Source organism: Dermacentor albipictus, chromosome 7 (genome assembly GCF_038994185.2).
Source record: "Dermacentor albipictus isolate Rhodes 1998 colony chromosome 7, USDA_Dalb.pri_finalv2, whole genome shotgun sequence".
NCBI classification, from domain to species: domain Eukaryota; kingdom Metazoa; phylum Arthropoda; class Arachnida; order Ixodida; family Ixodidae; genus Dermacentor; species Dermacentor albipictus.
In genome coordinates, this window is record NC_091827.1 from 91,626,677 (window position 1) to 91,654,470 (window position 27,794).

Genomic DNA, 27,794 nt, shown 5'->3' on the forward strand with positions numbered 1-27,794 from the left:
CGAGTAAATGATAAAATCGGGTCAGAATAGTATTGTTATGATTAACTCTTTCGGAAATGCTGGTCTAAGTGCTCAAAATGTAAGCTCTACGGTAGCCCGGAAATTGCATCTACTCTATTTAACAAAAAATGCAATTGCTCTTTTAGAACTATTTTCGAGTGATGGGGTAGGTGGCTATAAACCATTTCGAGCAAATCTTTATCGAATGCGCGAAAATGCTCTCTGCATCGACGGCGAGAACTTCGTAAAAGCCTCTGGGGGTATATTTGTTTCCAGCAGAACTTTTTGTTGGGCTAGTTCGTGCATGTTACTGAAGTACTAAAACGCCAAACCGACGACACAAGAAGAGACGTGGACGAGCGCTCGTCCGTGTCCCTTCTTGTGTCGTCTGTTTGGCGCTTTAGTACTTCAGTATATTTGTTTCGCGGCAGCGAAGCCATGCACCGATACTGTTGCCCTAAGCGAGTAATGAAATGCCATGGTTTGTGAACCATTTCGATCGATCTGTTTCATCTACTGCTTACAGGTCCCCGCAAGAAAAAAATAACCCCGGCCAATCGGTGGAGCGATACACTGTTCGATCGGCCAACAGTCGTTGTCAATCTTGTGAATTCGCTGCCTCCGGCAGTAGGTTTAGCTCAGACACACATAGAAATATTCCCGTTCCTTGCGCTATTGATTCGTTTCACAACGAAACTAAAGGGAAAGCGCTGTCCTTGTGATGCGCTTTAATATATGGCACATGCGCTCAGCGAAGAGAAAGCAAAGCTATGCACGGAATGCCTTAGGTGATAGCACGGTGAAGACCCGTGCAATCACATGATCGCTCCTGTCCAATGCATTCGTTAGCTGCCTTCCCACGATGCTTGATCACTGCTGATCGCTCTCTATCTGAATGGACGTAGTCCGTCTTTCCCTGCGCGCCAACTCTGCGGCCCTGTACAGCCTGCAGCATTGCAGTCAGTGGTGTCCTGTAAATGGAATGTTCCCCCTCTCGGGGTAATGTTCAACCGTCATTTTACGCGAAAGACAAAAAGGGAAGCTTCGCGAGGTTGTAGCGAATATCAGTAAGGGTGGAATTCCTCTTCGATGTCTAAAACACGGCGGTCACGATACGCTTTTGGCTTCTGCAATAGTTTCCGGAGCATGCTGCACGGAAATACGAGCCTTGGAGGTTTGTTCTTGTTAATTATATGGAGCGATTTCTTGTTCACTCTGGGTGTTAGACTCGGAAGCCACGTATGCACACTGTTTTTACAGCACACGGAATGCGTAATCATAAACCGATATCGTAGTGTAACCAATTATTATTTTGTCATAAACGGGCAACAATGTGCACTGGCAAGCCACGAGCATCCAATCCAATCCAATAAACAAAAGACGAGCAGAGGGCCGGCAATCTAGTGCTTTGTTGCTCGTGTTGCTCGTGCTGTGTTGCATCAGTTGTTTTGTCAGAAATCATGGGCTCCGGTGAGTATGGATGACGACTCTGGACCGCCAGGTCCTAAAGTGGCAAAGCAAACAAGAAAACAATCCGTGGACGTGTTTCGATTAGAGTGGCTCAGCCTGTCGAAATTTAAAGGTTGGCCTGTAGTACGCACAACTACAGACGCAAAGTGCAAAACCTGCGGCGTGGTGATGAAGTGCAGTAAGAGCGATGTTCTCAAGTGCGGCAAAACTGCGAAACAACTGAACGCTATGAGATCGATCGGTGGCAGGCTGTCGATAAACGCTATTTTTGAGAGAGCCAATTCTGAAAAAGAACCAGTCAAGACAGCGGAGATTAAACTTGCAGCTTCTTTCCCAACTCAAAATGTCGCTTCTGAAGTGCTGTATCAGTTAGCGGCGCTGTTAAAAGACATTTCACAATCTAAACTACTAGATAGATAAAATACTAGCTCAAGGTCAGTTTAAGGCTGCCCTAAACGGGAGCTAAAAGCATTTCATGCTTAAAAACATAGCTTTTAGAGCTTTTTAATACTCGCTGGCTAGCGATGTTTACCTGCGTGAACAGGTTGTTGGAGCAGTGGGCTGCTCTGTTTTTTCTCAGGTTTCCTCTAAAGAGCATGGCACTCTTCAGTCGTCTGTTTGGGTCAGAGAAAATGCTCGCGCATACACTGCATCAAGAAAGTCAGACGCCTATAAAGAGCTCGCTGGCGAATCTTGTCAAACAAAACAGCTGCAGAGGAAGGGCTGCGACATTATTGAGAACGGCCCTGGCACATACGTTCCAGTTGAATAAGTCTGTCTAGGAAGTGAACGTGAGGAGCAGTTGATGTGATTGAAGGGGACACCAGAGGAAAGGGCGAGCTCACAAAGAGGTGCCTCTAGTTTTACGTCACCGCAGTTGATCAAATGAAGTCACGGTTCCCCTACGAAAACCAGCTGATAAGAGAAATGTCGGTTCTTCAGGCCAATCTCGCTTTATGGTATCACACCCGTGAACTGGTTCTATCGATCTCTGAGCTAGCAAAAATATTTGCAGAAAGATTGAAGAAACATGAGGTTTTGCTTGAATGAACGTAGCTTCCAGCCTCTCTTTCAGAAGCACAGAAAGCTCCTCTTTGCGGAATTAATACGGTAGTCATGTGGAAGGAAATCGGAGAAAAAAGAAGTTCAACGGTGAACCAATGTAGCGAAGCTCGTGCAACTTTGCCTTTATATCCCACATGCAAACGCAGACGCAGAGAGGATTTTCTCGTGGGTGAGTGACGCGAAAACACGCAAACGCAATAGGCTAGGCACTGTTACACTTAACCCCACAATGGCGGCGCGTTCCATATTTCACTCAAAAGGGACCTAATGAAACAGCTTCAAGGTGACACCGAGCACCTCAGCCTTCATACCAAGAACACTCAAGTGAACCAAACGCCAAGTCAAACAGACCATTCGAGGCATCGGTTTAAAGTTGCTCATTTTTCGAAGTAGGCCGACTTTTTCTAGTCATTGTGCTGTGCTCTTTAATTATATATAGATATATATTAATCGCTGGCTTTGGTAAGATGTTTATTGGCGGCGTCGTTCAAGGATGCTACGAGCTCAAGGAACGGCGAGCCAGCGCGAGGCACCGTCTTGTAATACAACAGCAGCCCGAGCAGAACTAGGCGAGCATTGGCGATGCTGCTGGACGGAGGCGCGTTTCCTTCACAATCGACCCCGGAGAAAGAGGGCGGCCTAAGAGATTGGAGGCAGAGGGTGATAGTAGGGCTTGAGACTCGCCACGTGGACAAGGTCACGTGCACGCCGCCGCATGTTCTCAGATTGAGAAAGTGACTCGATGAGAAAATTCACTCGGAGCGCTCACTCCCACTGAAAAAGCCAGCCATACAAAAGACCCTGCAGTATACGTGGGAATTGAAAGCGAGTCAGCGCGGCTTTCCTTCTGGAGCTGCTGTTGTGATCTAAAGTTGCTCGCAAGCTGGCGGCAGTCTTCGGCTTGTCAGGCAGCTTCGTACCCAGGTGAGCATTCGAAAGCCTCAGGACGGTATGGATGAATGGTGTGGGTGGTATGCGAAGGCTCTCGTCCATACATGAGGAAGAAAGGTGAAAATCGCGTAGTTGCTTGTATCGCGGTGTTGTATGTGAACGTTACAAAAGAAAGTGCGCGGTCCTAGTTAACACGATCAGATGCCACGTACAGCGCGAGTGCGGTTAAACCATTCTGTGAGCCCGTTATTCTGCAGATGGTATGCTGTGCTCGTTCGATGAATAATGTGGCATTCCGAAAGCAGAGCTTTGACGACTTCGGAGAGGAAAGCGTGGCCTCTATCATTGAGGAGTACCCGAGGTGATGCCATGTGGAACGATGAAGCGATGTAGGAGGAAAGAAGCTATATCCTGCCCGGTAGCATTTACGGCTTAGTGCGTCAAATAGCCTACAGCAATGCAATCAAGAGTTCGACGAAAACTCGTCTGGTCGGAATTTCTCATTAAATGAAAAGAAACTGAGACATTTCGGCTCCCATACGGGCCCTTAATAATTAAAAGGGTGCCTTGTTCACAATTTTCATTGTGAACAAAACCCCGGTATGGGAGCCGAAACGTCTTGGTTTGTTTTCTTTTAATGCTTTTAGTGGGCGTCCGTTTTACCCTTGTCTAGTCCACAGCAACTATGATCCACCGATTGCCATTCAATGTAATTGGAACCCGGCTGTAGAGGTGAATGGTGACGCGATCGAAGGGTTTGGCAGGGCACAGAACCGGCTGTAAAAGGCCAGAATACATGGAGCGAATATGCGACGAATAGTCGGCGTTCGACGCCCGGCGGCGCACGCGCGACGCGCGGCGGCGGAGAAATCGTCGTTCGCCGCCGATCTAGCTGGCGCAGAAAAGTTCGTCGGGCGTCGACGATACCGGAAGCGGCAAACGAGCGGCGCCCCAAAGCGAGCCAATCAGGCCTCACTATCCGCCCCGACTTCTGACTAGGCTTCCCGCCCAGTTCAGCACAATGCGTTGGCGGGCTAGTTGGTGCGAATCCATGAATACTTTGTTTAGCGCAAAATGGCAGACAGAAGAAAGACGACAGGACAAGCGCCTTGTCCGGTCGTCTTTCTTGTGTCTGTCGTTTTGCGCTAAACGAAGTATTCATGGGTTCCCGCCCAGTGTTGCCACAACGCATAGCATCGCCGCTTTCCTTACACTACATCGGCACATGAATGCCTCAAACACATAATATACACTAGAAATCATTTCTAAACAAAATTTTACGCGTTCAGAGTGTTCTGCAAATCAAAAGCGATAATAGTTGTCGTTGAAGTTTTTTTTTTGTTTCATGTGTTTCACTACAGCACATTTGCCTCGTCTAGCCACACTGATAACAACGCCGCGAATCGCCGGCGGCGGCCGCCGTGTCTTCGCTCCGTGTAGCGCAGCCCGACGAACATACAGCGTCACGCCGCGGCAGATTTTCTGATGGCCGAACTTCGTCGTGAAAGTTCGCTCCATGTATTCTGGCCTTAGGGCGCCACACACGTGTAACGATGATAGTTTACGACGTCGACAGTCAGAGAAGCCCTGAACAAACTTTCATACGAAAGCGGGCTTTCCCCGTTGGTAGTAGCGGTTGGAATTATGTCCGCATTAGTTAAATACTCGGGCGTGGCCATATTGCGGATAGTCGTGAAAGGAGGCACATATTTGGGACCTTAAGCGGCGGTAAATGATCAGTAGCTATCCATGGCCTTCGGAAACGTAGTTGTGTCGGTAGAGCAGCCAATCATGAATGGCGAAATGAGCTGCTTGGCGTCGGATGAATCGGATACAGAGATGGTGAATGAACTAGAAAGGTAGGCGAAAAGAAAAACGATCCACGGGTCAGGGCGTTGTTCGGTGTCAAGGGAGTGAAGATCAAGAGACTACATGATGGGAGCGCAAGTGGTTTCCCAGGCCGAGTCAAGAGGTGGAGGTGAACCGGACAGGGTGTCTGCATCAGTGTGCGTACGTCCGCGGCGGTCGATGATGCGACTATTGCACTCTTGGATTGAGAGTACCCGCCTACCAGGTGCTCAGGTGGATCTTTAAACGTAGCGAGCCAACAAAGCAAGTGGTGATCCCTTACTACGTCAAATCGGCGGCTGAATAAGTATGAGCGCAGCTTGGCAAGTGAACCAATTAGAGCCGAGCACTCTTTTTCAGTGACGCTGTAATTGGCTTCTGCTTTTGTCACCGTACGACTCGCATCCGAATACGTCGTCGCAGCGACGACGTGTTCAGAACAGCCGGGTTTTCGTTGCGCAAGGACGGCGCCAAGACATGCCATGCTAGCGTCTGTATGTACTTCAGTTGCAGCTGTCGGGTCGAAACGGCGACGAATAGGTGGAGAGGTAGGTAGACGACGCAGCGTAGCAAACGCGACGTCGCGCTCGGGAGACCGGGAGGAGACGTCCGCGGTATACCGCGTAGGAACTGGGTCAAGGGCGACATGATCGATGCAAAATTTTGTACAAAGTGCTGGAAATATGAGCATACGCGTACAAAACCATGTTCTTTGATATTAGTAGGCTTCGGGAACTCGGCGACAGCATACCTTATACACCGGCTACGGCTGATACACATCCTTTTCTTCCCAACTCGGGAAAAAGGGGCACTGCTACTTGTACCGAGGTGCGACTTAAGAGTACGGAAAATGGGGTCCGTATTTATGCTGCAATAAATCTCAAAATCCTCGGAGTCGATGTAGAAAGTCGTCGTTGAAACACCTGACGTGTCGAACAGATGCGCGCAAAACTCTCTCCGGATGCCGCTCAACCGGGCCACTGCAATGACGCTGCGACCGCAGGATCGCGGACGAGATGATGGAAGAGCAAGCGGAGACCATGACGGCCGCGGGCGGGGCGCCTACGCACGAGCCCGTGGACGTGGCCGCACTCCGGGCCAACTGCGACGGGTGCGTGTGGCGCAAGTCCACGCTGCAGTGCCTGGTCGCGCTGGTCCGCAAACGCGGCCAGTACGCGCGTCACCAGTGGACGCTGCCGGTGCTCGGAATATTCGCGCCGGCCTTGCTGCTGGCGCTGCAAGGTTACCGGGAAATCATAAAGTGAGTCGATGCCGCCAGGCGCAGTTATGCAATAAAGAGTCGACTGCACGAGTTGTTCGTTACCGCGCTCAAGCAACCATTATGAGGCCTTTGTACCGAAGCACATGGTAACGACGAAATGGGGATAAACGTAAGCATGACGAAAAATTCAGTACGAGTGTCACGCACTCCCCTTGCGCTGACAGCGAAACCAAAGGTCATTAGAGAGTGCGCGCTCAATCTGCTCATTGGGGCAATCTCGTGGAAGAGAGCCAGTATGGCTTACAAATTTCAATCATCTTTCATTTCAACGGTCATCGAAAGCGAGCGCGGCACTTAGCCGAAAAAGTACACGGCAATTGGAATTGCGAAGAATAGTACAATTGTATGGTTAAGGCGAATAAAAAAAAAACAGCACATGTAGGGAGGCACGGAGACAATTTATCCTTGCAAGATAATTGCTGACACCAGCTTAAATAATATTTTCAAGAAGCTTTGCAATAAAACATTTAAATACGTTCTCTATGATCAGCCCAGTCGAACCACAGAGCATTCGCAACTGTAACGGAGCCACGCACAAAAAGCAGGGCTGCCCATCAGAGCATTGCGGCACATTTAGTTGTGTATATAATAAACAAACAACTTAGTGCAGTGTATAATAGGCAAACTGCACTGGAGGGAACACGAGCTCATAGTTAACGCACCTTGGCTTCAGGGTCAAAAGCTGGCATACGTGTGAAAGGGCACGCATTATGAGAAGCATTTGTTTTTGGATACGCTCAATAATGAAATTATCGTAATTCCACTAAACAAGCACACACTACTGGGAAGAGGCAGGTAGGCGTAAAGTGGTTTTTCTGTGGTTTATTATTACGGAATTTCCATACACAGCTCTGACGCCTCTTCCATGACCGTGGCGCAGCACGCAGGCAGCTGTCACCCTGGAGGACGTGTACCCTTACGACATAAGTGCGATGTACAACTTCACCGTAGCCTCCATGCTGACGTCTGACGAGGAGTCCTTGTTAGTGTCGCAGTACTTCCGCCAACTCATCGAGCAAAAGAGCATCGAAGTAAGCTTCCCATCGAAGTCGGTTTTATTTAGCTTTGCACGAATTCGCAAAGGGTTTGTGGTTCCCATCCAGGGCATTGATCTGAGGAGACGGACGTAGTCCCTGCCTCCAGTGAAACCACGCCCATTAGGCATTAAGACAATATGTAAATTTCAATGTGCCGTAAGGTGGTTACCTAAAGACTTTAGTAATTTTGGTTAATTACTCATATATGCATTTCGATTTGTTCCTCATGTAATCTTAGCCTCTTCAAGCAGTTCAAGTATTGTAATGGCGTTATCTACCACCGGCGATTCTTGCGCTACTTTTATACTCTAAAAAAAGGTATTCATTCGCACACGGGATTTACAATCGAAGTGCCGCGTCTCCGAGTTGCAAAGCAAGAAATCAAATAAGAATAACACTTGTCAGCCCTTCGGACCAAGCAAGGTAGATTAGCAGAGGGTACCATCCTCCTCTGTACAAGGATATGTGATTTCGTTGTGAGATCCTGCAATTGAGGGTTCACTCGTACAATCTAAAGTCCCTTGATAATTTGAAAGTACCGCCACTCTTTGAACTCTGCCGCTGCCGCGCGACCTCCTCGCCTCCTCCTCGCCCCTTGCGTGTCCCCCCCCCCTGCGGCAACCAGTTTTGTCCCCGTTTTTCTGCACGACGATTGGTCTCCCTGCCGTTGCCCTTGGAAACGCGCGGATCTTGAGTTTTGCTTGTGTTTTTCTTTTTCGTTCGCGCCATTTTCCTCCTGAGCACGGCTGGCTTGGTGCTTTAGCTCGGCGTAGCGAACGTTGTGCGCAGAGTTTCTGGTCTATGTGCTAGCGCTATGCCGGGCTGTTGCGCATATAACTGCAGCAAGAAGCCTGAAGATGGTTATGCCGTTTTTATGATACCACAACGAAAACGTAACGGCTTGCACAGGAAGCAGTGGCTGCATGACATTGGCCGAAGCAACTTTGTTCTGTCAAAAAACAGCCTTGTTTGCGAGCTGAGGAGTCTTTCTTATAGCTCGTAGCAAAGCATCCCGTAATGCTGCATTTTTTAATCATTCTTGCGGCCTGCTCACCAGCGTTTTTGTTGCGGTTGTCCTCAGTATGCTTAATATTCTGGGGTGGCTCCATCACTTCGCACGTCGCTAACTGTTGTTATTCAGTCGGAAGCGCAGTATTACTGATTCTGCTTTGCGCCCTGAAAAAATTAGCGGCAAGTATCCCCGTAGTATTGTAGGTGATGAGCGTACACTAGTCAAAATTGAGCTTTTTTTGTGTTTTAAGGCGAAAGCCTTTAGATCTTTATGTTTCAAGGTCGCGTTCTAAACTGGAAGTATCACGTGACCCAAGGAAGGCCAGAGGGGACCCAAAGCATGTCCACCCCTGTATGAGCGAATGATTACCCAAGTTAATTAATTAATCATTAGTGGTTGGCATAAGGTGGATTAGGGAGGATTAAGGTTGATTAGAGTGTATTAAAGAAGATTAAGGTGGATTAGAGTGCATTACGAAGGATTAAGATGCATGAATAAAGATTTAGGTGCGTGGAGGAGAATTAAGGCGATATATGGTGTATTAAGGTGAAGTGTTGATGAAAGGGTATTAAGATCAATTGGGCTGGATTAGGGTGCATGAACAACAATCCAATCACTAATCAATCATTACTTTGGTAATCATTTATCATCTCTTATACGCGGCTGCACATGCTTTGGTTCGCTTCCCGCTTTCCTTCGGTCACGTGATATTTTCTGTAGCTCACAACGGGACCTTGAAACAAAGGTCTAAGACTTTCGCTTAATAAGCCACACACAAAGGGATGTGTCACAATCAATACTAGACCAGACGCACGAAGTAAAGCATCTGATCATGTGGCAGAAAAAATTGTCTGGAGTATAGAACTCGCCTCAAAGCTCCCTTTAAATCAGTACACGCCGTTCGTACGGCTTTAAGAAAAAAACAACCTCCTCATAAACGTTGCCTCCAGCATTATCGATGCTGTTATTAGCATTTCTCAAAATTTTCAACCCCACTGGGGCGCGCAACTGGCCCAATATAACACGCCTCCATAGAATCCTGCGGCCCGTCCGCGGGAGCCCAGGAGGAATAGCGTGCCGTGCGCAGCCGGCGGGCGAGGAGAATCGAGGAGGAAAGCGCCGTCAGGAGGAGAGTGTCGCTACTTTCAAATTATCAAGGGGCTTTAGTACAATCACCATTGGCTTGTAGCAGGGACCTCAACTATCACGTCCGTCGACCGCTTTCACGTTTCGCAATGGCTGCAGTCTGATGAAACGATACGATACTTCTTAGCAATGTCGTTTTCGTCCAACGGACTCTGCTCTTGGTCGCCCATTCAAACTTGGGTCTGCTTGCACCTCTCAGTTGCAGTGTATGATCTACGCTTTTCTCATTGCTGTCAGCAGTGGGGCTGTAAAAATATAATCCCACTGTGTGCTACAAGGAATTCATGCGTGGCCCTTGCACTCCGACCTTACAGGTGACACGTGCTCGTGACGTCACGGACTACCTGCTAGAAGTTGGCAGTCGCAGCTTCGACGAGTACAACAAATATGTGGTGGGCGCCAGCTTCCTCCTTGTCGGCAAAAAGAAATCCACACGCCAAGAACCAAACGAGGGAGTCATCCAGCTGGGACTCTCACGGGATTATGAAGGCAGGCTGGCGATTGCCTGGTACGCTGTTGCGACGTTTTTTTTTGTTTTTTTATGGCGGTATACTTGTATAAGGCCAGCCTTGGAATGACAACATCTTGGCTTGGCGTAACACAGATTGTCGCGTGATATTTACTAGTTCACTCCGCGCACCCCAAACACATTTCCACGTAAAAGAAAATTGAAAAAAAACGTCTTTCATTATTTCCATAACGAGTATGCACTCGTGACGGACCAAAAAGTCAATAAAATGTTGTTGCAATAAAACTTTCTGCTGTAGAAAGCTTTTAGTTAATAATTCGCTTTCTGAACAATCCACAACATTGCGCCAGCTTGCCAAAAGCACTGCGCTCCTAAAATATAATTGCGAAATATCAATGATGGCGTTAGAAAAACGATGCATTGGTGTTGTAGTATTACCAAAAGTTTAGTAAACGCGATTATATTGCGAATGTTGAAAGTTCCAATGACAGCCTCAAAAAAATTACAGACCAATGTATTAAGAACTGAAACCGCAGCTACAATTTTTACATCACTGCCTGTACCTTACTGAACTGGCCACCCTGCTTCGTTCGGCCAATTGACTGCTGCGACGCGGCGCCTCCACCAAAAATTGATACCCACTTAGAAACTCACCGTGCCATAAGGACTATTTCTACGCCGACAGCAAAGAACGGGGTCAAAAGCATAGCGTAATGAAAAGTCGATGAGAAAAATATTTCCCTCGCAGGTAAAACAACGCTATTTCACCCAGCGTGTGAAGTTCAAAATGTAAGAAAAATATCCCAAGTCATTGGTTAAACTGGGTTATTTGACACAGCAAAGAAAAGATAACCCCTGCCAGAAGAAAAAAAGATCGGTTAGTGCGACTTGCAGATGTCGTATGAGCATGACAACGGTGTCAAATGATACCTCTTCACGCTCCAGAACAAGTTGCAATGGTAAAAAAAAAACAAGGAATAAAATTAAATGTAAGTGTGACTAGCCCCATGACTAACCTCGCGTCATCGTCACCTCGGGCCATTTGTCACCGCACAGTTTCAAAGGAGATGCCACTGAATAATAATCATCATCATCGGGATGGAGGAAAGCCGGATCGAAGAATGAAGGAGATAGGAGAGCCACCGGCTTCGCTGGTGTTCGCCCGAGCCTTTGGCGCGACGTCAAGTAGGTTGTCAACCAGGTACAGGGTAATATCACATGTAAAAAGGACAACCACGACTCATGAGAATGAAAGTGAGAAAAACAGAGAGAGCAAATTGGATGCAGATGATGGGAACAAGAAATAGCATTAGAATTTACAAGGATGGCATAAGAAGATTTAGAAGGAAAAATCTGCGCAAGGATACAAAGGGAGGTGGCTCTCTATTTGGGGCTCGAGATGGTTTACTATTGACAACAACATATCGGCGCAAATATTCGCCACATGATGAGGTATACATCTGCGGCTTGAAAAAAATATGGAGACAGCTGTGCACATGGTCATGGAATGCCATGGTATTCAACCAACAAGACCTGTAGTAAACGTCCACGTTTCAGAAGTTCTGGGAATTGGCGAAATGCGAAAACACCCGTGTACTTATTTAGGTGCACGTCAAAGAACCCCAGGTGGTCCAAATTTCCGGAGTCCTCCACCGCGGCGTGCCTCATAATCAGAAAGTGATTTTGGCACGTAAAACAGCATAACTTTTTTTTAAGTTCTGGGAATTAAATTGGCAGACGCAGTAACTAGTTAGAGGGGAGAAGAGGTGGGAGGGGGGTCGATATAAACACGACGCTGAGACTATTGGTGGTGAAAAGCAGCGAACCGATAGGACTGGATTCGTTACGTGCATGCGTATCTAAACAAGGCATATATAGAGGATTCGGCGTACCGTAAAAGGGCAAGAAGGGGTCAGAGAGAGTGGACGCTAAACAACACAAAGTCGGCGTGATTCCATGTGAAATACAATAACAATAGGATGCCATACGAGTGAGTAATGAACTTGTAAAAGAAACGTAAATAGACAGAATATACATACATAACAAACATTTTATCATCGAATCATTTCAACCATCACGAACATTGACCTTGTCTACTTCAGCTTCGGCACTTGTTTGGCGCTTTCTTTTTATATGCCATTCTTATATGTTCGTATTCCAGATATGGGACATGCCTCATATGATATATGGGAACATACGGGTCTATATATGATTTGCCCTCGTGGGAACTTTTTTAATTCTGGAATCTTGCATGCTAAAACCTAGATTTTCTAGAGACGCGCCGGGGTATAGGTAGATTCAGGGTAAGTGTTCATCACCTGGCGTTCTTTAACGTGCATCCGATGCCCACTACACTGGCGTTTTGTATTTAACGCTCAACTAAAGGCGGGCGCCCAGGCGAGGACTGAGATTCCGCGACCTCGTGCTTGGCAGCGCATGGCCGTAACCACTAGGGTACTACCGCTGGTACTTTTTGCGTCCATGTGTGATAATTGCTCGTGTGGCGTATATTTTTCACGATAGGTCTTCCCAGCGCACATTACAGAAGCATGTCTCCAAAGCACAGAAAGCGTCGTCGCAGGTACAGCGGCGAGTACTACCACAGCGCCATCATTGCATTGAACCTGGTTCACACGGCGCTGCTGCGCTGGACCGTGGGTGACGACACGGCGTCGATCAAGCTCCGGGTGCGGCCCCAGAAGACCCTGGAGGAGTCTGTGGAGTACGACAAGGACTCGCCCGAGATCATCCAGCGGCAGTTGGAGCGCTTCACGTTCGGCGCTATGTCTCTGGCCACGATGACCGCCGCCTGCGGCCTGTTCCCCGTCGTGGACCGTATGAGCGGCTGCCGTCAGCTGCAGCTGCTCACGGGCCTCTCCATCCGCGTCTACTGGCTGGCAAACTTTGTCTTCGACTACTTCCTCTACACATTGTCCACCGGATGCATCTGCGGCATTATGATTTTATTCTACGGCGCTTTCTTCCAGGAAATGATGCGTGAGTTCGTACGGCTTCGTCGGTTGATCTTTTCACAGGGCTTTTTGCCTCATTGCGCGAATATACGCCCTCTTGGAAGTGACCACCCTTATGAAGATACCGAAATTCTGGAAATTATGAACTAATGCGTAGCATTATTTGGCTCGGCTGCCACTTCGTATTTGCTTAGTTTTGCTTACTTGCTTTTCCTAGCCCATGCGTGTCTACACATAGACTTTCTGGTAGGAATGAATGCTTAGGCTTTAGTCGAGGATAGTCAGGTTTCCTCATCGCATCCGGCTTCTTCACTGCAATGCTACTCATTGAACCGAAACACCGGGCACGAGCGCACCTCGGTGGAGCAGAGTGGTCGAAAAAGAACACCAGCTGCCGCAGTACAGCGTGAGGCGTTCCGTGAGGGGAGAGTGCAACGCCGCGTTGCTGTGTCACTGTCGCTCTCGCAACCCTGTGTTACTGTGCGCGGTCCTTGTCCACGCAAGCTTTCGTTTGCATTCTGACTGCACCTCGGTAAGGTCCACTGAAGACGCGCCAAGCGTCTCAATGCGGTCGCTTGTCCGCGAAGTGTAACTGCAGCGGTGGTCTAGCAGTACAGCATCCGCCTCCTATGCCGAGCTCAAGTCCCGTCCCGCCGGATCCCACCGGGTTTCTTTTTCTAACGGGTAGAGGTGTTTCCTGGCTTGGTGCTCGGCTCTCGTTAGGGCTCACATCTGGAATAGGGGTATCGATAGAGATTTACGAGTTGTTTCTCGGCGCCGAGTTGTGAAACCACAGACGCCCCTGTTGAAGAGCGTCCGCCGTGGATGTAGGTGCCAAGCGCTGCCGCCCGTCACCTAGTGGTAAAAAAAAGGTGCAAGATTGCTGCCGGCCTCATGCACGGACATTACGGGATCTTAACGCATGGAAAGGCGTAATTGTATCCAACCCGACGGTGCGTCCACACCTCATAAACTGTATTTGGAGTGCCACAAAGGAAATGGCCACCATGGAAGTGGCCCAAACATCAATTTTTTATGCGAAGCATATTACGAGGGCTCAACCCAGCTCCTCAGGCGCGGCGGTGACCATGAAATCACGTGACACCGTGACGTCACGACAGAGGAGAAGTGGCTTTGGCTCAACTCTTGCAAGACGGGCTGGGTGGGAATCGAACCAGGGTCTCCGGAGTGTGGGACGGAGACGCTACCACTGAGCCACGAGTACAACGCTTCAAAGCGGTACAAAAGCGCCTCTAGTGAATGCGGTGTTGCCTTAGAAACGCGCTGTTTCTAAGGCGTGCGTCTCTTGCTCAGGCGCACATTTCGTTGCCGCGCCGAACGCTGCTTTGCTCGACGCTCACCGCGTCAAATGCGGGGCGCGTAGTCGCTGCCCTGTAGCCCATTGTCTTACACCCCTTGGCGGGTCGACGGGAACGCTGTCGCGTTCCACTCTTGAAGGCGAAGAAGTAATGCATGAGTTGTTTCTTCGTCTAGCCGAACCAAATATAGCCAAGCAACAGCAGTTCACCAGGCTAAACAGTGGTTCAACAACTAAAATAAAGGCTAGTATGCTTCGCATCCTGGGCTTAACCTTACCTAAGCCACAGCCATTTTTTTTTGTGCTTACGAGGATTTCAACGGGAATTAAGGGCGCAGGCTCCTTTCGCCAGCGTATCACCCCTGAAGTACGCTGAAAACCAAGCCGGGCTGCACTTGTGCCCCAGTCAGTGGGTTCCCGGCGGTGGTGTGAGTTCATAACGTGTGAAGGACACTCACCAGCTTTGAGTTTGGCATCGGGCCACCCCAGAATCTCAAGTTGGCCCACACTCGAATTTGCAGTTCGCCCACCACCAAATTTATGTTGCCCACCACCAAATTTAGGTTGGCCTACTCACAAACTTAAGTTGGCCCATCCCCAAATTTAAGTTGGCTCATCTTCAAATTTCTCTTGACCCTCCCCAAATTTCAGTTGGCCCAGCCCCAAATTTAAGCTGCCCACATCCGAACTTAAGTTGGGTCACCCTCAAATTTGAAATTAGCCCACCCCCAACCCACGTTCAAATTTGATGTCCCCCCCCCAGTGTAATTTCGGCCATGTCCAAATTTCAATTTGGCCTACCCCCAAATTTGAAGTTGGCCCAAATTGGCCCACCCTAACTATTATAAGCTTCCTCATGCATTTTCTAAGGAGCCGTATATCTCTATAGCTATTATCTATTTTACCTTTAAGTTCTTTATCTCTTAAAAGCTACCAATCATCTACATTTACACTGTCGTAACGATTAAATGTTTTAACTTTGCAAATTGCGCATTTTTTGGGCACATGCAAGGCCTTACATTTTTCGCGTGACAGGGCTGGGGAGCTCGCCAAGTAATGCTTGCGCAATAAAAAGATCGCTGATTTGCGCCAAGCTGAACAAATCATGCATCAAGGACAGGTGAGCTGTTTAAAGAAGGTTTGAAACAGTTCAAAAGCTTTAGGGGTCCGGTATGCCGTCTGCACGAAACCTACCGGAAACGTAGCATTCACTTCACTACACCTGCCTTCGGTTGTCACGCACTTTATTGTATGGTGGCTTCAATCTTTTTCAACGTTCATTCGCAGGCTATTAGGCAAAATATGTATATCAAATATTAATTCAAGTGCGACATTTTCATGAAAGCGCTTAGTTACAGTCTCGATGCCAGCTTTCTAGGAAATTGAAAATAATTTCACATAGCCCGTTGTATCGCCATAGACAACGAAAAAAGAAAGAAGGTCAAACCTGTATGGAATACCATAAAATGACGACGAATTCCAGAATGCAGCGCAAGAGTTACCACTCGCCAAACAATGTTGCATATGCCTTTTTCTCACCCACCCCACCCTCTTGCTCGGTGTCATGCCCGCGGGATTTTGCGCATTTTGGAGTTCACAGGTCGGCAGATGAATGTTTGAATTGTTAAGTGCTGTACATGGAGGCCCCACTTCTTGCGTCTCACTGAGAAAAAAAAATTGGTTCTTCACGTTTGTTACATACCGCCCAGTGCTAAGAACTGACTTGCAAATTTTGCCTTGGAGGTGCCTTCGCTAATCAAAAAAAATATACTGCACAATTCGCAATGGCCTTTCGGAACGCTTCGCTATATCGGAGATTAGAACTTCACGGCGAACACATGCGCTCCTAATGGCTCTTGACGTCACGGAGCAGCCGAGGTCTCTCTGGTGCTCCATCAGTCACGTGGGCAGCTGAGAGGTTGCAACTTCGTCGGTGTTACCAATGAATTACACGTACGAGCGAAACCATCAAGCTCACCATTCATGAAGGGAAAATACTAACGCGGGCACACTCTCCTAAACGCACAGTTTTGAGAGTGACGCGACGCCACTGAGCCTCCAGCCGTGATCAGCCGATGCGCACGGCGCGTCAATAACCGAGTTTTACGGTGCAACGTGTACGCTGCAGACAAATTCGGGCGCAAGCGAAAGTGCCAAGAAACATCCTCATGGAGGAAAAGAAAAACAACTTTGGAAGGAGGCACGCGCGACCAATTTCGGAAATAGTTTTACTTCATTATTGAAACGGAGTCTCTCATGAATAAATGACTGAACCATTAATCTCTTAAAGGATAGGCTCGTGGGCCTACGTTGAAAAGGGGTGCGGAAGAAAGAAACATGCCGTTCTCTCTTGCAAGTTCGCAGAGCTCCAGGAGGTAATCACGATTCGCCACCTGCGGATTCATCCACTCGTCCGCTGGTGGGCGCGGTGTCTGCGTATCTCTGCACGACCACTGTTAAACGCAGGGCTGTCCAAAAACAGATGGCGCATGTTTGTTCAAATTGCAGACCATGTGGAATTCAAGATATAGGAATTTTCCTCCGTCTTTCTGCATTTTTCACTGCACATAACGATAAATTCTTCAAAATGTTATCACTAAAATAGGGGCTGTTATCTGTAACAGTGTTCCCGCTTCATATATCTGGCAATAATTTGCGTTCCGCAAATTATTGCCAATAATTAGGCGAATTAGGCGAAAAATCTGACACTGATCGATTGCTATAACACAGTATAAACACAGAATATTTCTTAATTCGTATATGGTAGAAACTTGGAAATTATGAAGAATACAGTCGTAGATCGACCACGCAGGGCTTAATAGCGTTATCGTTTTGGCTACCGCGGTTGAGCCTATGCAATGAGTAAAAATATCGACAACACATGCAGTGGCCTAAAGGGACTGTCTACGGTCTCTCAAGGTGGTTCTATTTTGTACCGCAAGAGAAAGCATACCATGCGAACTGTGTAAACATGAAGCGGTTTGTCTGGGAAGCAAGTAGAACTTTTTAAAACAGAATCTTTCAATCTCCCTAGTGTCTTCCTGAAAGTGTGCATTGACGGCCGAAACACTGATTACTACTCGCATATGCGGAGGCAAAGCCATGTCGGTAAAAGTGAGCAACTGAAAGCGCCTACGGTTTCCGCAGTTGGGCATACATTGTTGAAGCCGCTAAACTTATGGCTGTGTTAGACGCCCTCAGCAGGTAGTCGTTGCGCAAGTCTTAAGTTTTGTGTGTGTGTGTGTGTGTGTGTATGTGTGTGTGTTTGTGTGTGTGTGAGTGTGTGTGTGTGTGCGCGTGTGTGTGTGTGTGTGTGCGTGCGTGCGTGCGTGTGTGTGTGTGTGTGTGTGTGTGTGTGTGTGTGTGTGTGTGTGTGTGTGTGTGTGTGTTTGTGGCGTATAATCTCGCGTGTCTCCTGCAGGCGTGGTCTGTGTCCGTGCCTTTTGTTCGACCGTCAGTCAGGCGCATTGTTGTATGAAATGTCTACCCTGATGTTAGGACAATGCCGACACGCCTTAAAAACACGACGCACTTTCGTCATCTCGAAAAAATCCCCGACGATTACGATACTCGCTAATGCGAAATTTGAGCGCAGGTCTATGCGAGTTTTCATTTCATGATACATTGAGAGATCGCGCCAATCACCGTACTGACTGGCAGGGCCAGTACTCGCGACCCTATATATAAAGCGGTCAGATAGTCACCAAATCCCCTCAAGTGCAGCTTGTGAAACCGTAACGTTTACCGGGAAACGCTTGCGGTGAACGCTGTGCGCGAAGTTGAGCTTTTTGCTTCTTTTTGACTTTTGCCCACAATGCTGGTGCCGTAGTTGGATGAACGGATGTTATGGGCGCCCCTTTGGGAGGGGGCGGTAGGTTGCACCATGAAGTTCTTGCTGTTATACAGCCTAATGTCCTACCTAGGTTAAACAACAAAAAAAAGAACCATATCAACTCCCACAAACAAATTTTATGATCCCCTATTGCGACCTGTGTTTTCGTATGTCTCCGTTTTTTGTCGTTTCCCTACTTCTATTCCATCAATCCTCCAATCGCCTCTTACTAACCCCTATTGCGGACATCTTTACTTTCCCACAGCTCTCGCTGAACCCAAGGGCTTCAAGGAGGCCAGTGGTGCCTAAATCGAATAAAACCTGCTCCATAGTTTCCCTAGCTTTACCGCAGCAAGCACATGTTGCTTCTTCCTTCTTATGTCTCGCTTTAGAGGGGCATGTTCTAAGGCGTCGCGATCTCGCCTCGAAAAGTAATGAGCTGCCCTTCGATTTATCATAAATTTTTTCTTTCCTCATTTCGTTTTTTTTTTCTTTTAAGTAGTTACTCCTGGCAGGTTTCTTTTCCATTGCCGCCACCCATGAGATTATTTCGGCCTCTCTGACTTTCCGCTTGACGTTCTTGGTTGCTGGGTTACCCACCCTACAGGCCGTATACTTGCTGGTAAGCTTGCTAGCCCTTTTCCTTCACTGTGAATCAATATTTTGCCTGTACAGATACCTGAACACTCTTACAGCCCGTTGACTTTCTTATCTATTCCTCAGTCGTTCTTCATACTCAATTTTACTGCGAGCTTCCCTCACTTCAAAACTAGTCCAGCCCATATCACCCTGCACAGCTTTATTTGTGGTCTTCCCGTGAGCGCCCAGTGCGAGGCGATCCACTGACCTTTGGTTCACATCGAGTCCTGATTGTACCCCTGGCTTAAAGCAAACAACTGCATTTCCAAAAGTAAGTCCTGAAACCATTACACATTTCCACATACCTCGGAGCACCTCGTAGCTATTGTATCCCCATAGCGCTCTGTGCTTCATTATGGCTGCATTTCTCTTCCCCTTTACTGTTATGGTTTTTTCCTGTGTTTCCATATATCTATTGCCTTCGTTTATCCGTATACCAAGGTTTTTCTATTCTGTTACCCATCCCCATAAAATAAACCTGGAAGCTGCTGCTCTGCTACTGTACCCACCTGTTTGTACGAGAAATTAAAACCGATATTACTTCCTTCTAGCGCCCTCTCCATCCTCAACATGTACATCATAAACAGCAGTGGGGATAAAGGGCACCCCTGCCTCAGTCTCTTGTTGAGATGAACTTTCTCCTCGCTCCTCATCCCTTCCCATTCAACGCAAACGGTATTTTCTTTCGTAAATCTATCTCAAAATATGTAGAATATCACCACCTAGGCCTTCCCCTTGCAGAATATTCCGCAATATGTTGCGGTCTGCGTTGTCATAAGCTACTCTAATGTCTAAAAAAGCCACATATAACACTCTGCTTTCTACTTTTGATATTTCAATACACTGAATAAGAACAAATAAGTTATCATCTAAACGCCTACCTATTTTGAAGCTGTTTTGAAGTTCTCCCAAAATTCCATTAATCTCTGCCTATGCCTGAAGCTTCAATTTCATTGCCTGCATTGCTAGCCTGTATATTACCGATGTAATGGTCAATGGTCTATACGAGCGAATCCTACCTTTCTTCCCTTTACCTTTATAAATAATTCATTGTACTTTGTCGCCAACTGTCTGGTATTCGTCTGTCTTTTTAAGTTTTTTCCACTGCTTTCACCAGAGCTTCCTTAATTTTTGGTTCTAGCTCATAATACAGCCTAACGGGAACCTCGTCTAGCCCTGTGTCTGTGCGCTTAGGAAATTTCTGGGCTTTCTTCCAGTTGAAATTTGTCAGCACCAGCTCCTTTTCTACCTGGGTCTCTTTCGTGCTCTTTTTTTTCCTTCAGATACAACCTCGGCATTGCCTTGGAAATATTCGGCTGTTATTTTTCGGATATAATTTATTACAGCTGCTCCTTCCAGTCTGTTTTCATCGTCGTCTAGAATATGTTGCATTGTTGTTGACTTCCTGCCTAATAATTTTAAGTGGTTCCAATATATTCTAGGGGCGGCTTTGCTTTTCTCACGTATAGCTGACAACCAACGTTCACTTTCACCTTTTAATTTTGCTTGCACCAGTATTTGAACCATAGACTTTTTCTCCCGGTATATTTTCCATTTACTGGCTAATTCATCCTGCGGCAACTGCGCCTTCTTCGCCTGCCTGTGCTCGCGAGGTGCTTTCTGTCGTTCGGCGATGGCTTCTCGTATCTTCCTGTTCCACCACTTTTTCGGTTTCTTTTTTCCTTTCCAACGAACATGTTGTTTCTCATTCCGTATTTCTATCGTTATTACACTTAGAAGCTCAATATATTCCCACTCCCTATTTGACCATTTTCCGAGTTCTTCCTCGACTCTAGTGACTATATTTGTTGTTTGTTCAGCGTTGAAATTTGGACTGGTCATTTTACGCTCCTTGCTTTCTTTCCCAACTACATGTCCCATTTTCAGAATGATGCGTTTATGGTCACTCCCCATGCTGCTATACCCTTCCTCGTCAATGACCATTTCTCTCAAATTATCAATAATGTCTCCTGTCATCAGACAGTAATCAATGGTTGATTGCCGGTTCCCACTTCCCACGTGATCTGCCCTTCACACTTAGGCCTTGTATTCACGATAACGAGGTTATGTTGCTTGCAAAGGCCTAGCATTGACTTTCCGTTGTCAGTATAGCCATCTAAATCCTGTATGTGGGCATTCATGTCACCTAATAGGATAATTTCACCACCATTCCTAGAACCCTTAATATCAGCGCTCATGCATTCCACTAACTCTTTATTCTTCTCTGTGCAATTATTTTCGGTCCACAAATACGTAACGCCCAGCCAAGCTTTTTCGCACTCATTGTACCTGATAACCAAAGATGCTCTTGACATTTTGAATTTACTCTTTTCCATTTGGCTCCCCTGATGGATGAGCATTCCGACTCCCCCTGCATTTCTTTCCGACTTAGTTCTGTTGCAACCTTCCCAAACATAATTCTCAATCACTGGTGGTTCTTCTGAGTCTCTTGGTGCGTTTCTGTCACCGTATGCGCTCCTATTTCTTCGCTATTTAATTGCTCCTCAATCTCTGCCCACTTTTCCGTTCTTCTGCAGCCCTGCATGTTTATGTAGCCTACTGCATGGCGAGCTCTCTTTCTTGCTTTCCTCCTTTTTCTGTTATCGACGGCGAAGCTCTTCTGAAGTTCCCCTAGCGGACCTTCTTCATTACTACCTACTGTGGCCTCCTGAGCGCCCGTGGGCCCCCTAAAAAAGCAACAGCGCGACCATCAAGTCGCCAGCCCACTTCTCGTGCCAGCCTGTAATTGAAGTAGATCCCGTATCGTTTAAAGCCTCCACACCTTCTCACTTTCCTGGATACTTCGACAATCTCGAAGCCTTTCTCTCAGCTCAGTTTCGATATCGCCTCATTAGCAGCCACTACGGCTCTTTGTACGTGACTGTCACGTACAGGCACCTCCGGCACCATGCACACCACGATCTGCACCTGAGGGCTCGCGCAAGCTAAGCGCGGCGATAGCTAAGCGCGGTGGTTGTCCTGACCCTTTCCTGTTTAGGACGTCATTTAGCCCACCTGCTACTATGACAAGTTTAAGCACGTGGGTATTTTCCGTGAGCTTTTTTTCTCGCTCCATGACAGACCGCAGTGTCCGCCCTGGAAATGTCCCTACCGCCACTGTTTTATCGCCTTTCGCCCTCTCTACAATTGTTTCTGAACACACAGCTAGATTTTAGTCGCCGGTGATAATCACCCTTTCACTCTCTCCTACCTCTCCCTGCTTCACTTTTTTTCTTTTCCGCGTTATTCGGACTCGATAAGAAGCATTGTCAACTGTGCCCTTGCTTTTTCCGCGTGGCAGCCTCAAGGTAGGTGCCGCTCTTTCCAGCTAACCCTTCACCACGTTGCACGTATTCCACGTACTTTGCTAGCCCTCCCTCTTCTGTCACGTCGGGGGACTGCATTCCAGTGTCACGCAAATTCTCGTTCATAGCCGCGGCCCTGTTCTGCTTTTCCTCGGCTGCTTCAAGTCTTTTTTCAACCACCTTCGGTGCATCACGCTCCCTGTTTAGCTCATTTTTGAGCTGTTCAAACTGTTTGACAAGCTCTTCCTGGAAGGCCTGAATTTGCTTCAGCCTAATATCGACATCACATTGAGTGCCGGTTGACTCGATTGGCTCTCCATTCTCATCCGTGCCCTCATCTGCCTTGATGGACCTCCCGCGCTCTGCTGGCTTTCGCGGATTTCTTGCCATGTATTGCACGGCTTTTTCTGATGCAAATACTATAATAATATAATAATGCAGAGCACGTGCCTTAACAACCATTACGCACAGGATCCAAGTTCTCAAAATGTCGCAAAGCAACTCTCACCACTGTTTCAAAAGCAATCAATGCTGCGGAGACCCAAGATATCACACGCTCTTATACGCGCTCAACCACGCGCCCACGCTGTCACTTCCCTACCAAAACACGCACAGTAAACCCACTTAGCTATTAGTCTCAACTATTAGTACTCTATTAGCAGTCAATTCAACTATTAGCAGTGTCGACTATTACTAATAGCTATTAGTCTCTTTAATAACTCAACGTCCCACCCGGCCGCGCATATTGAAGCACGTGGCGCGAAACGGCGCTCTAACCGTCCTGCAAGACCAAATGTACACGAAACACACCTGCGCACACTAAATCCCTGAGACAGAAAAGAGAAAAAAAGAAAACCTCCCAATTCCTATTTAAAGCAAAAAAAAACCGGCAAATCAAAAACAGACGCAAGCTCAAAGCATGCACAAAAACATGATTTTGTCGCCGCCGCGGAGCTCCGGAAAGCACGTCCATTCGCCACAATATCTCAAGCGTCCGCGAATGTGCGGACGTGAGAGCCCCTCCTGATGGTGCTTCAAGTGGCCTCTTCTGCTTCCTTCCGCGTGATGCTGCTGCACTTCCCTCCTCTGATTTGCTCCTGGAACTCCATTCCCTCTCGCCGTATTTCATCACTCACTGCATCCCCGATTCGCTTTCTCATCTTTAGCTGTGCTGGTTCACTCGGTTACGCCGCCGAGGCAGGCTGATGCTTAACGCAGGTACCGGCACCTATAGAGCTGCTTTCTAAATGGTAGCAAATCTCGAACCATAGGCACAACGGCACTCGCAATATTGCACATCACCATGTCGAGACGATATAGTTGGGGCCCCATCAATGCACCCCTCCGTCGCGTGCAAGATGGTACCGACACTTTTTGACTCGTAATAGTTGGTGATGAGGACTTGCTCTCTCACGCGAACAAAAGCTTAGAATAAGCGCATAAAGTACAATTTAGACTATGCAATACTCTATCCTAGAAAATTTCTTCCCCGGCGTGGCTCTTATGGTTAAGTCACAGCACATAGATGGGTGGCGCTATTTCACATTCTAGCGGTGCCAGATGTCGCTTTTGAATCATTTGAGAGCAATATTTAAAATGTAATTCCTTTACCGTAGGATTCACGCACGCTCGTTTCCGTCGACATAAAACACATTCTGCTCTTTCGCATTACTATCTAAAGACATGTCTCGAGCAGTATAGAGTCCCTTTCAGTACGTCCTATAACATTACTAAATAATTTGTGGTCAGTTTATGTCATTATCTGCCATGCAGTTCTGTCCTGGCCCTACGAAATCAGGTTATACTCTCGATTCAAACTTCATAGATACCATAATGATGGTTAGATGCATTAGAGAAGCCTATACGCCAGACACGTTCAAATGAGCTCTCAAGGGAGCTGTCTACTACGGGCGCGGGACAAGTACTAGAAGTTTATGTTCGATTTCGTCGCAACTTTTGCGGCACTTGGAAATGATGCTCACTAAGGTGACTGTTTGGGCGTGTTCGTAGGATATGAATGCAGATTTTTGCGCACAGGAGGAGAACGAAGAAGAGGCTGAGACACACGAGCGCAGCAAAATGATGCACATGAAAATATTGTCGAGTGTGCGATAAAGACTAGGACTGGGAAGCTAAAGGCGGCGAGCATGAAGTGCGTGTTGTTTCTGCTAGCGCTTCTGTCGCCATGTTTTAACAGCACTTGTGCTTGTTTCGCCTCGGAACGCAATTGTTGCCCTTGCTGTACCCTTCTTCTGGGTCGCCTAAACGGTTTACAGGCTGTCCCGTGTCAGAATGTTTTACTGGTTACATGTTTTTGCAAATATAACATTTGCTATGAAGATAAAATATGGTCGCGCAATCCATCGTAACTACACGTCACGAAGCGTACCCACAAGAGGAGTGTTCAGGAGTTGACAGATGCAATTTGGAATCGGAAAATAGAGAATCCACCGATAAGTGCAGGTGCATAATCTCTTTAGTTTCCGACTTTCGCCGCGAACAGCTGAGCGAGCATGTCAGCAAAAGCTTTTGAACTGGATAATTACTGGCGAGAGTTCTAGTCAACGAATATTGGATGAACTACTTTCAGTACTGTTTAGTTGCTTACGTCTGGGATTGATCTGAACGTTGCCAGCTAATAGTAAACAGTGGGACATGCGATGCCGTGCAGTTACCTGTATAAGCGAAAATTTATTTGCGAACCTGGCGGGTTTTTGTGATCGTGAGCAGAACAAGCCAAGCAATTACAGCGGAGGACGCGCGCGACGTCGCCGCTTGGTTCTAACACCGCTACCGGATGGCGCTCGCCTCTGTGCATGCGCGCGGTGGTCGTGCGGGGGAAAGAAGGAAAGAAACGACGAGAACCAGAAATCTCCCCTTCGCGTAACCGCGCATTGCCTTAGGCCCACTACAATGCCTGAATAAAGCTTGCCTTGTCGATTTTGCGGATATTAACACAAATTCATGTTACTAGTTATGCACTCACACAAAGCTAAGTTGTATCGGCCTTTTCCATCCAAGCTGTGGCCGCAGTGCAGTCATGACCCCAGAAAACTTCCGGTCATGCATTTTGCCAGTCAAGTTAGCCTAGAAAACGGAAGTATTTTGTCGCATAGTTTACTGTAGGCACATATCCTCCATGTGTTCAGATATAAAGAAAGTGCGCTCACGTATGGGCTTTTTTTTGTTGCACTGAACAGTAAAATTGACTTGTCGAACATTCAAACCTTACAGCAAAACTGATGCCAGCTGGAGGGTTCTGTAACTTTATAGGCTATTGTAACTTGTGCTGTTTGAGAGGGTTTAACCGAAAGTCTTCTGGGAAGCCTGTTTGTAAGCATAAAAAGGGTCTATGCAGATTCCAACTTGTCCGATCTGCTGAAATTGTTTCCTTCACTACCCCTCTGTTTATTTTCGAACTGCAGAAACGTTTACATTACGCTTAGCAAAACTGTCACTTGGCTTTGATATCGTGCTGTTCTACTCGTCCTCAGAGCCCGTTCTGGTACTTTTCGCCTGTTACGGCGTCTGTGCCTTGCCCTTGGGGTACCTGCTGTCCCTTGGTGCGAAAACTCCGTCTACTGGCTACGCCCTCGTCCTGTTGATGGGCTTCTTTGGCGGTGAGTAGACAGCACTTTTGTGTTGATAATTGGTGCACAGGACAATCAAGAGAAGTCTATTTGAGCGTGCATGTGTGCGCTCTCTACCATGCATGGCGTTTCCGTTAGCAAGGGACGATGCTGTTTTACAGCGTTCATGACGAGCGGCACGATCGCCGCCGAACTGCTGAGGACGGCTGCCGGCATCAGGTTCGTTCTGCTGAACCTACTTCCCTTGCTGCGCCTGATGCCTTCCTTCGCCTTCATGTCGGCATTTTTGAGCACCGTGTCCAAGAGCCAGCTCGCCTGGATCTGCAGTCGATGTGAGTGTTCACCTTCAGCATCATACGTTATCGACTTTGAGGGTGCCGCGATCATAATAGGCGGAAGAGTCTGAGCCATACTTGCCACGGCATCGAGTTAAATGTTGTGCAAATTTACTACGCCAAGGTGTGGCGCGAGTGTCTACGGAAGCTCCAAGTATGGCAGTTCAGGTAGCATGCGAAAATGGCACCTGTTTTGTGCTGTCACAATGGTAAGTCTTGCTTGAAAGAAATACTTCGGCGCGGTTGAAACCTATGACTGTAAGATGGCACCAAGACAAATGTTAATTTATCAATACTCTGGTGGCCATGCTGTAAGATAACCCCAAATGCTCTTGGCAGGCTATTAAATGCAGCGAATCTAACACTGTTCTCTTTCGAGATCTTTCTAGTTCATCTTCCCAAGATTTCGAAGTTGTCAATGAAGTGCGCCCAGGATTACTATAGTGTGCTTTTGAAGGTCAGCCTGCTGGCAGCCTTCCTGAGTTTCTATAGTTGAATTTACCAGCCGCGAACAGTACAGCCTTCGTCCTGTCCGGTGCAGCTGAGCTTATTGACAAACTAAGACGCTCCTATTTTGTTTGCATTGATGGGGTCCATCTGCAGAGTGCCAAAGAATACTAAGCGTATCTTGCCTCTGATCCTTCAGCTACCTCGCAGCTACCGCCCTATAAGGCAATACCAATACCCATACATTTTAGGGAAGCAGTGATCGGTTTTCGGGCTCGTCTTCAACAAGTTGACTGCTCTCCATAGCATTCCTGGGCGCCAAGGAACAACGCGTATGGGCATTCGGAAGCAACCGTCGTAGATAGGTGAAAACTGCGAGCGCTAACGCTTGTGCAGGTGATACTAAAAGCGTGTGGTGCGTAGCGCACGTATAATTCTGCCGCTTGTTTAGGTATGCGAAACTAAAATCTTATAATTATTCCCGCGGGGAGACGGGGGAGGGGGGGAAGGGTACGAAAATGCTGCACTTCGCACCAGACGTGTACGTGAGCGTATTATCTGCTACACATAAGGATTATACCTGCTGAAGCCACCATTTTCAGGGTCTGCGTCCTACGCGCAGGCTACGAATTACGCAGAAGCTGCCATGCCAGGATGTTGTGCTTCCAAATGACCATTGCTTTGCCAGAGTAAGCTTCAAAGATGAGGAATAAACGCTTATTGTGCGTAACAGCCAGAAATTGTTCTTTCTTCGCCCTAGGTGAGCGCTTCTTTCTCAGTCCAGAAAGCCGTTGGCTAATGCCCCGACCCGTACCCGGTCCATCAGACTTCGCTGACCCGTCAGGGTCGGTTCCGTTATTATTGCCTCCCACGTTTCTTCGACAACTTATGGCGATGATAAAGTTTCACATTGAGTGTTTTTCTTACGGTGTGTACACACCAACATCAGGTGTTGGAGGGTGTCTGGTAGATCACAGAATTGGCATACATATGAGTATTGTGTGGGTGCGTCCAGTGCATGAGAATTCCGTGGACATATGTATATGCGGGGACATATGCGGTAGTGGGTATTGTCTTCTTTCTAGTCGGTATTGTTGCAATATTGCGGCATTGTTTATGGGAATTTCCTCCACCCT

General features: G+C 47.5%; 1 protein-coding gene across 4 annotated transcripts in view; it reads left to right on the top strand.

Annotated features, from left to right (window-relative positions):
* LOC139048064 (phospholipid-transporting ATPase ABCA3-like) overlaps nt 1-27,794 on the top strand; it is a 176,055-nt gene that overhangs the window by 103,719 nt on the left and 44,542 nt on the right. For all 4 annotated transcript variants that reach the window (XR_011507473.1, XM_070522455.1, XM_070522456.1 and 1 more), the window contains 6 exons: nt 6,278-6,535; nt 7,437-7,587; nt 10,066-10,259; nt 12,802-13,217; nt 25,781-25,906; nt 26,038-26,208. Coding sequence is in view for 3 of the 4 variants with exons in the window: in XM_070522455.1 (XP_070378556.1) it covers nt 6,278-6,535; nt 7,437-7,587; nt 10,066-10,259; nt 12,802-13,217; nt 25,781-25,906; nt 26,038-26,208 (1,316 nt within the window). In the remaining variant the exon portion in view is untranslated. The remainder of the gene's footprint in view (nt 1-6,277; nt 6,536-7,436; nt 7,588-10,065; nt 10,260-12,801; nt 13,218-25,780; nt 25,907-26,037; nt 26,209-27,794) is intronic.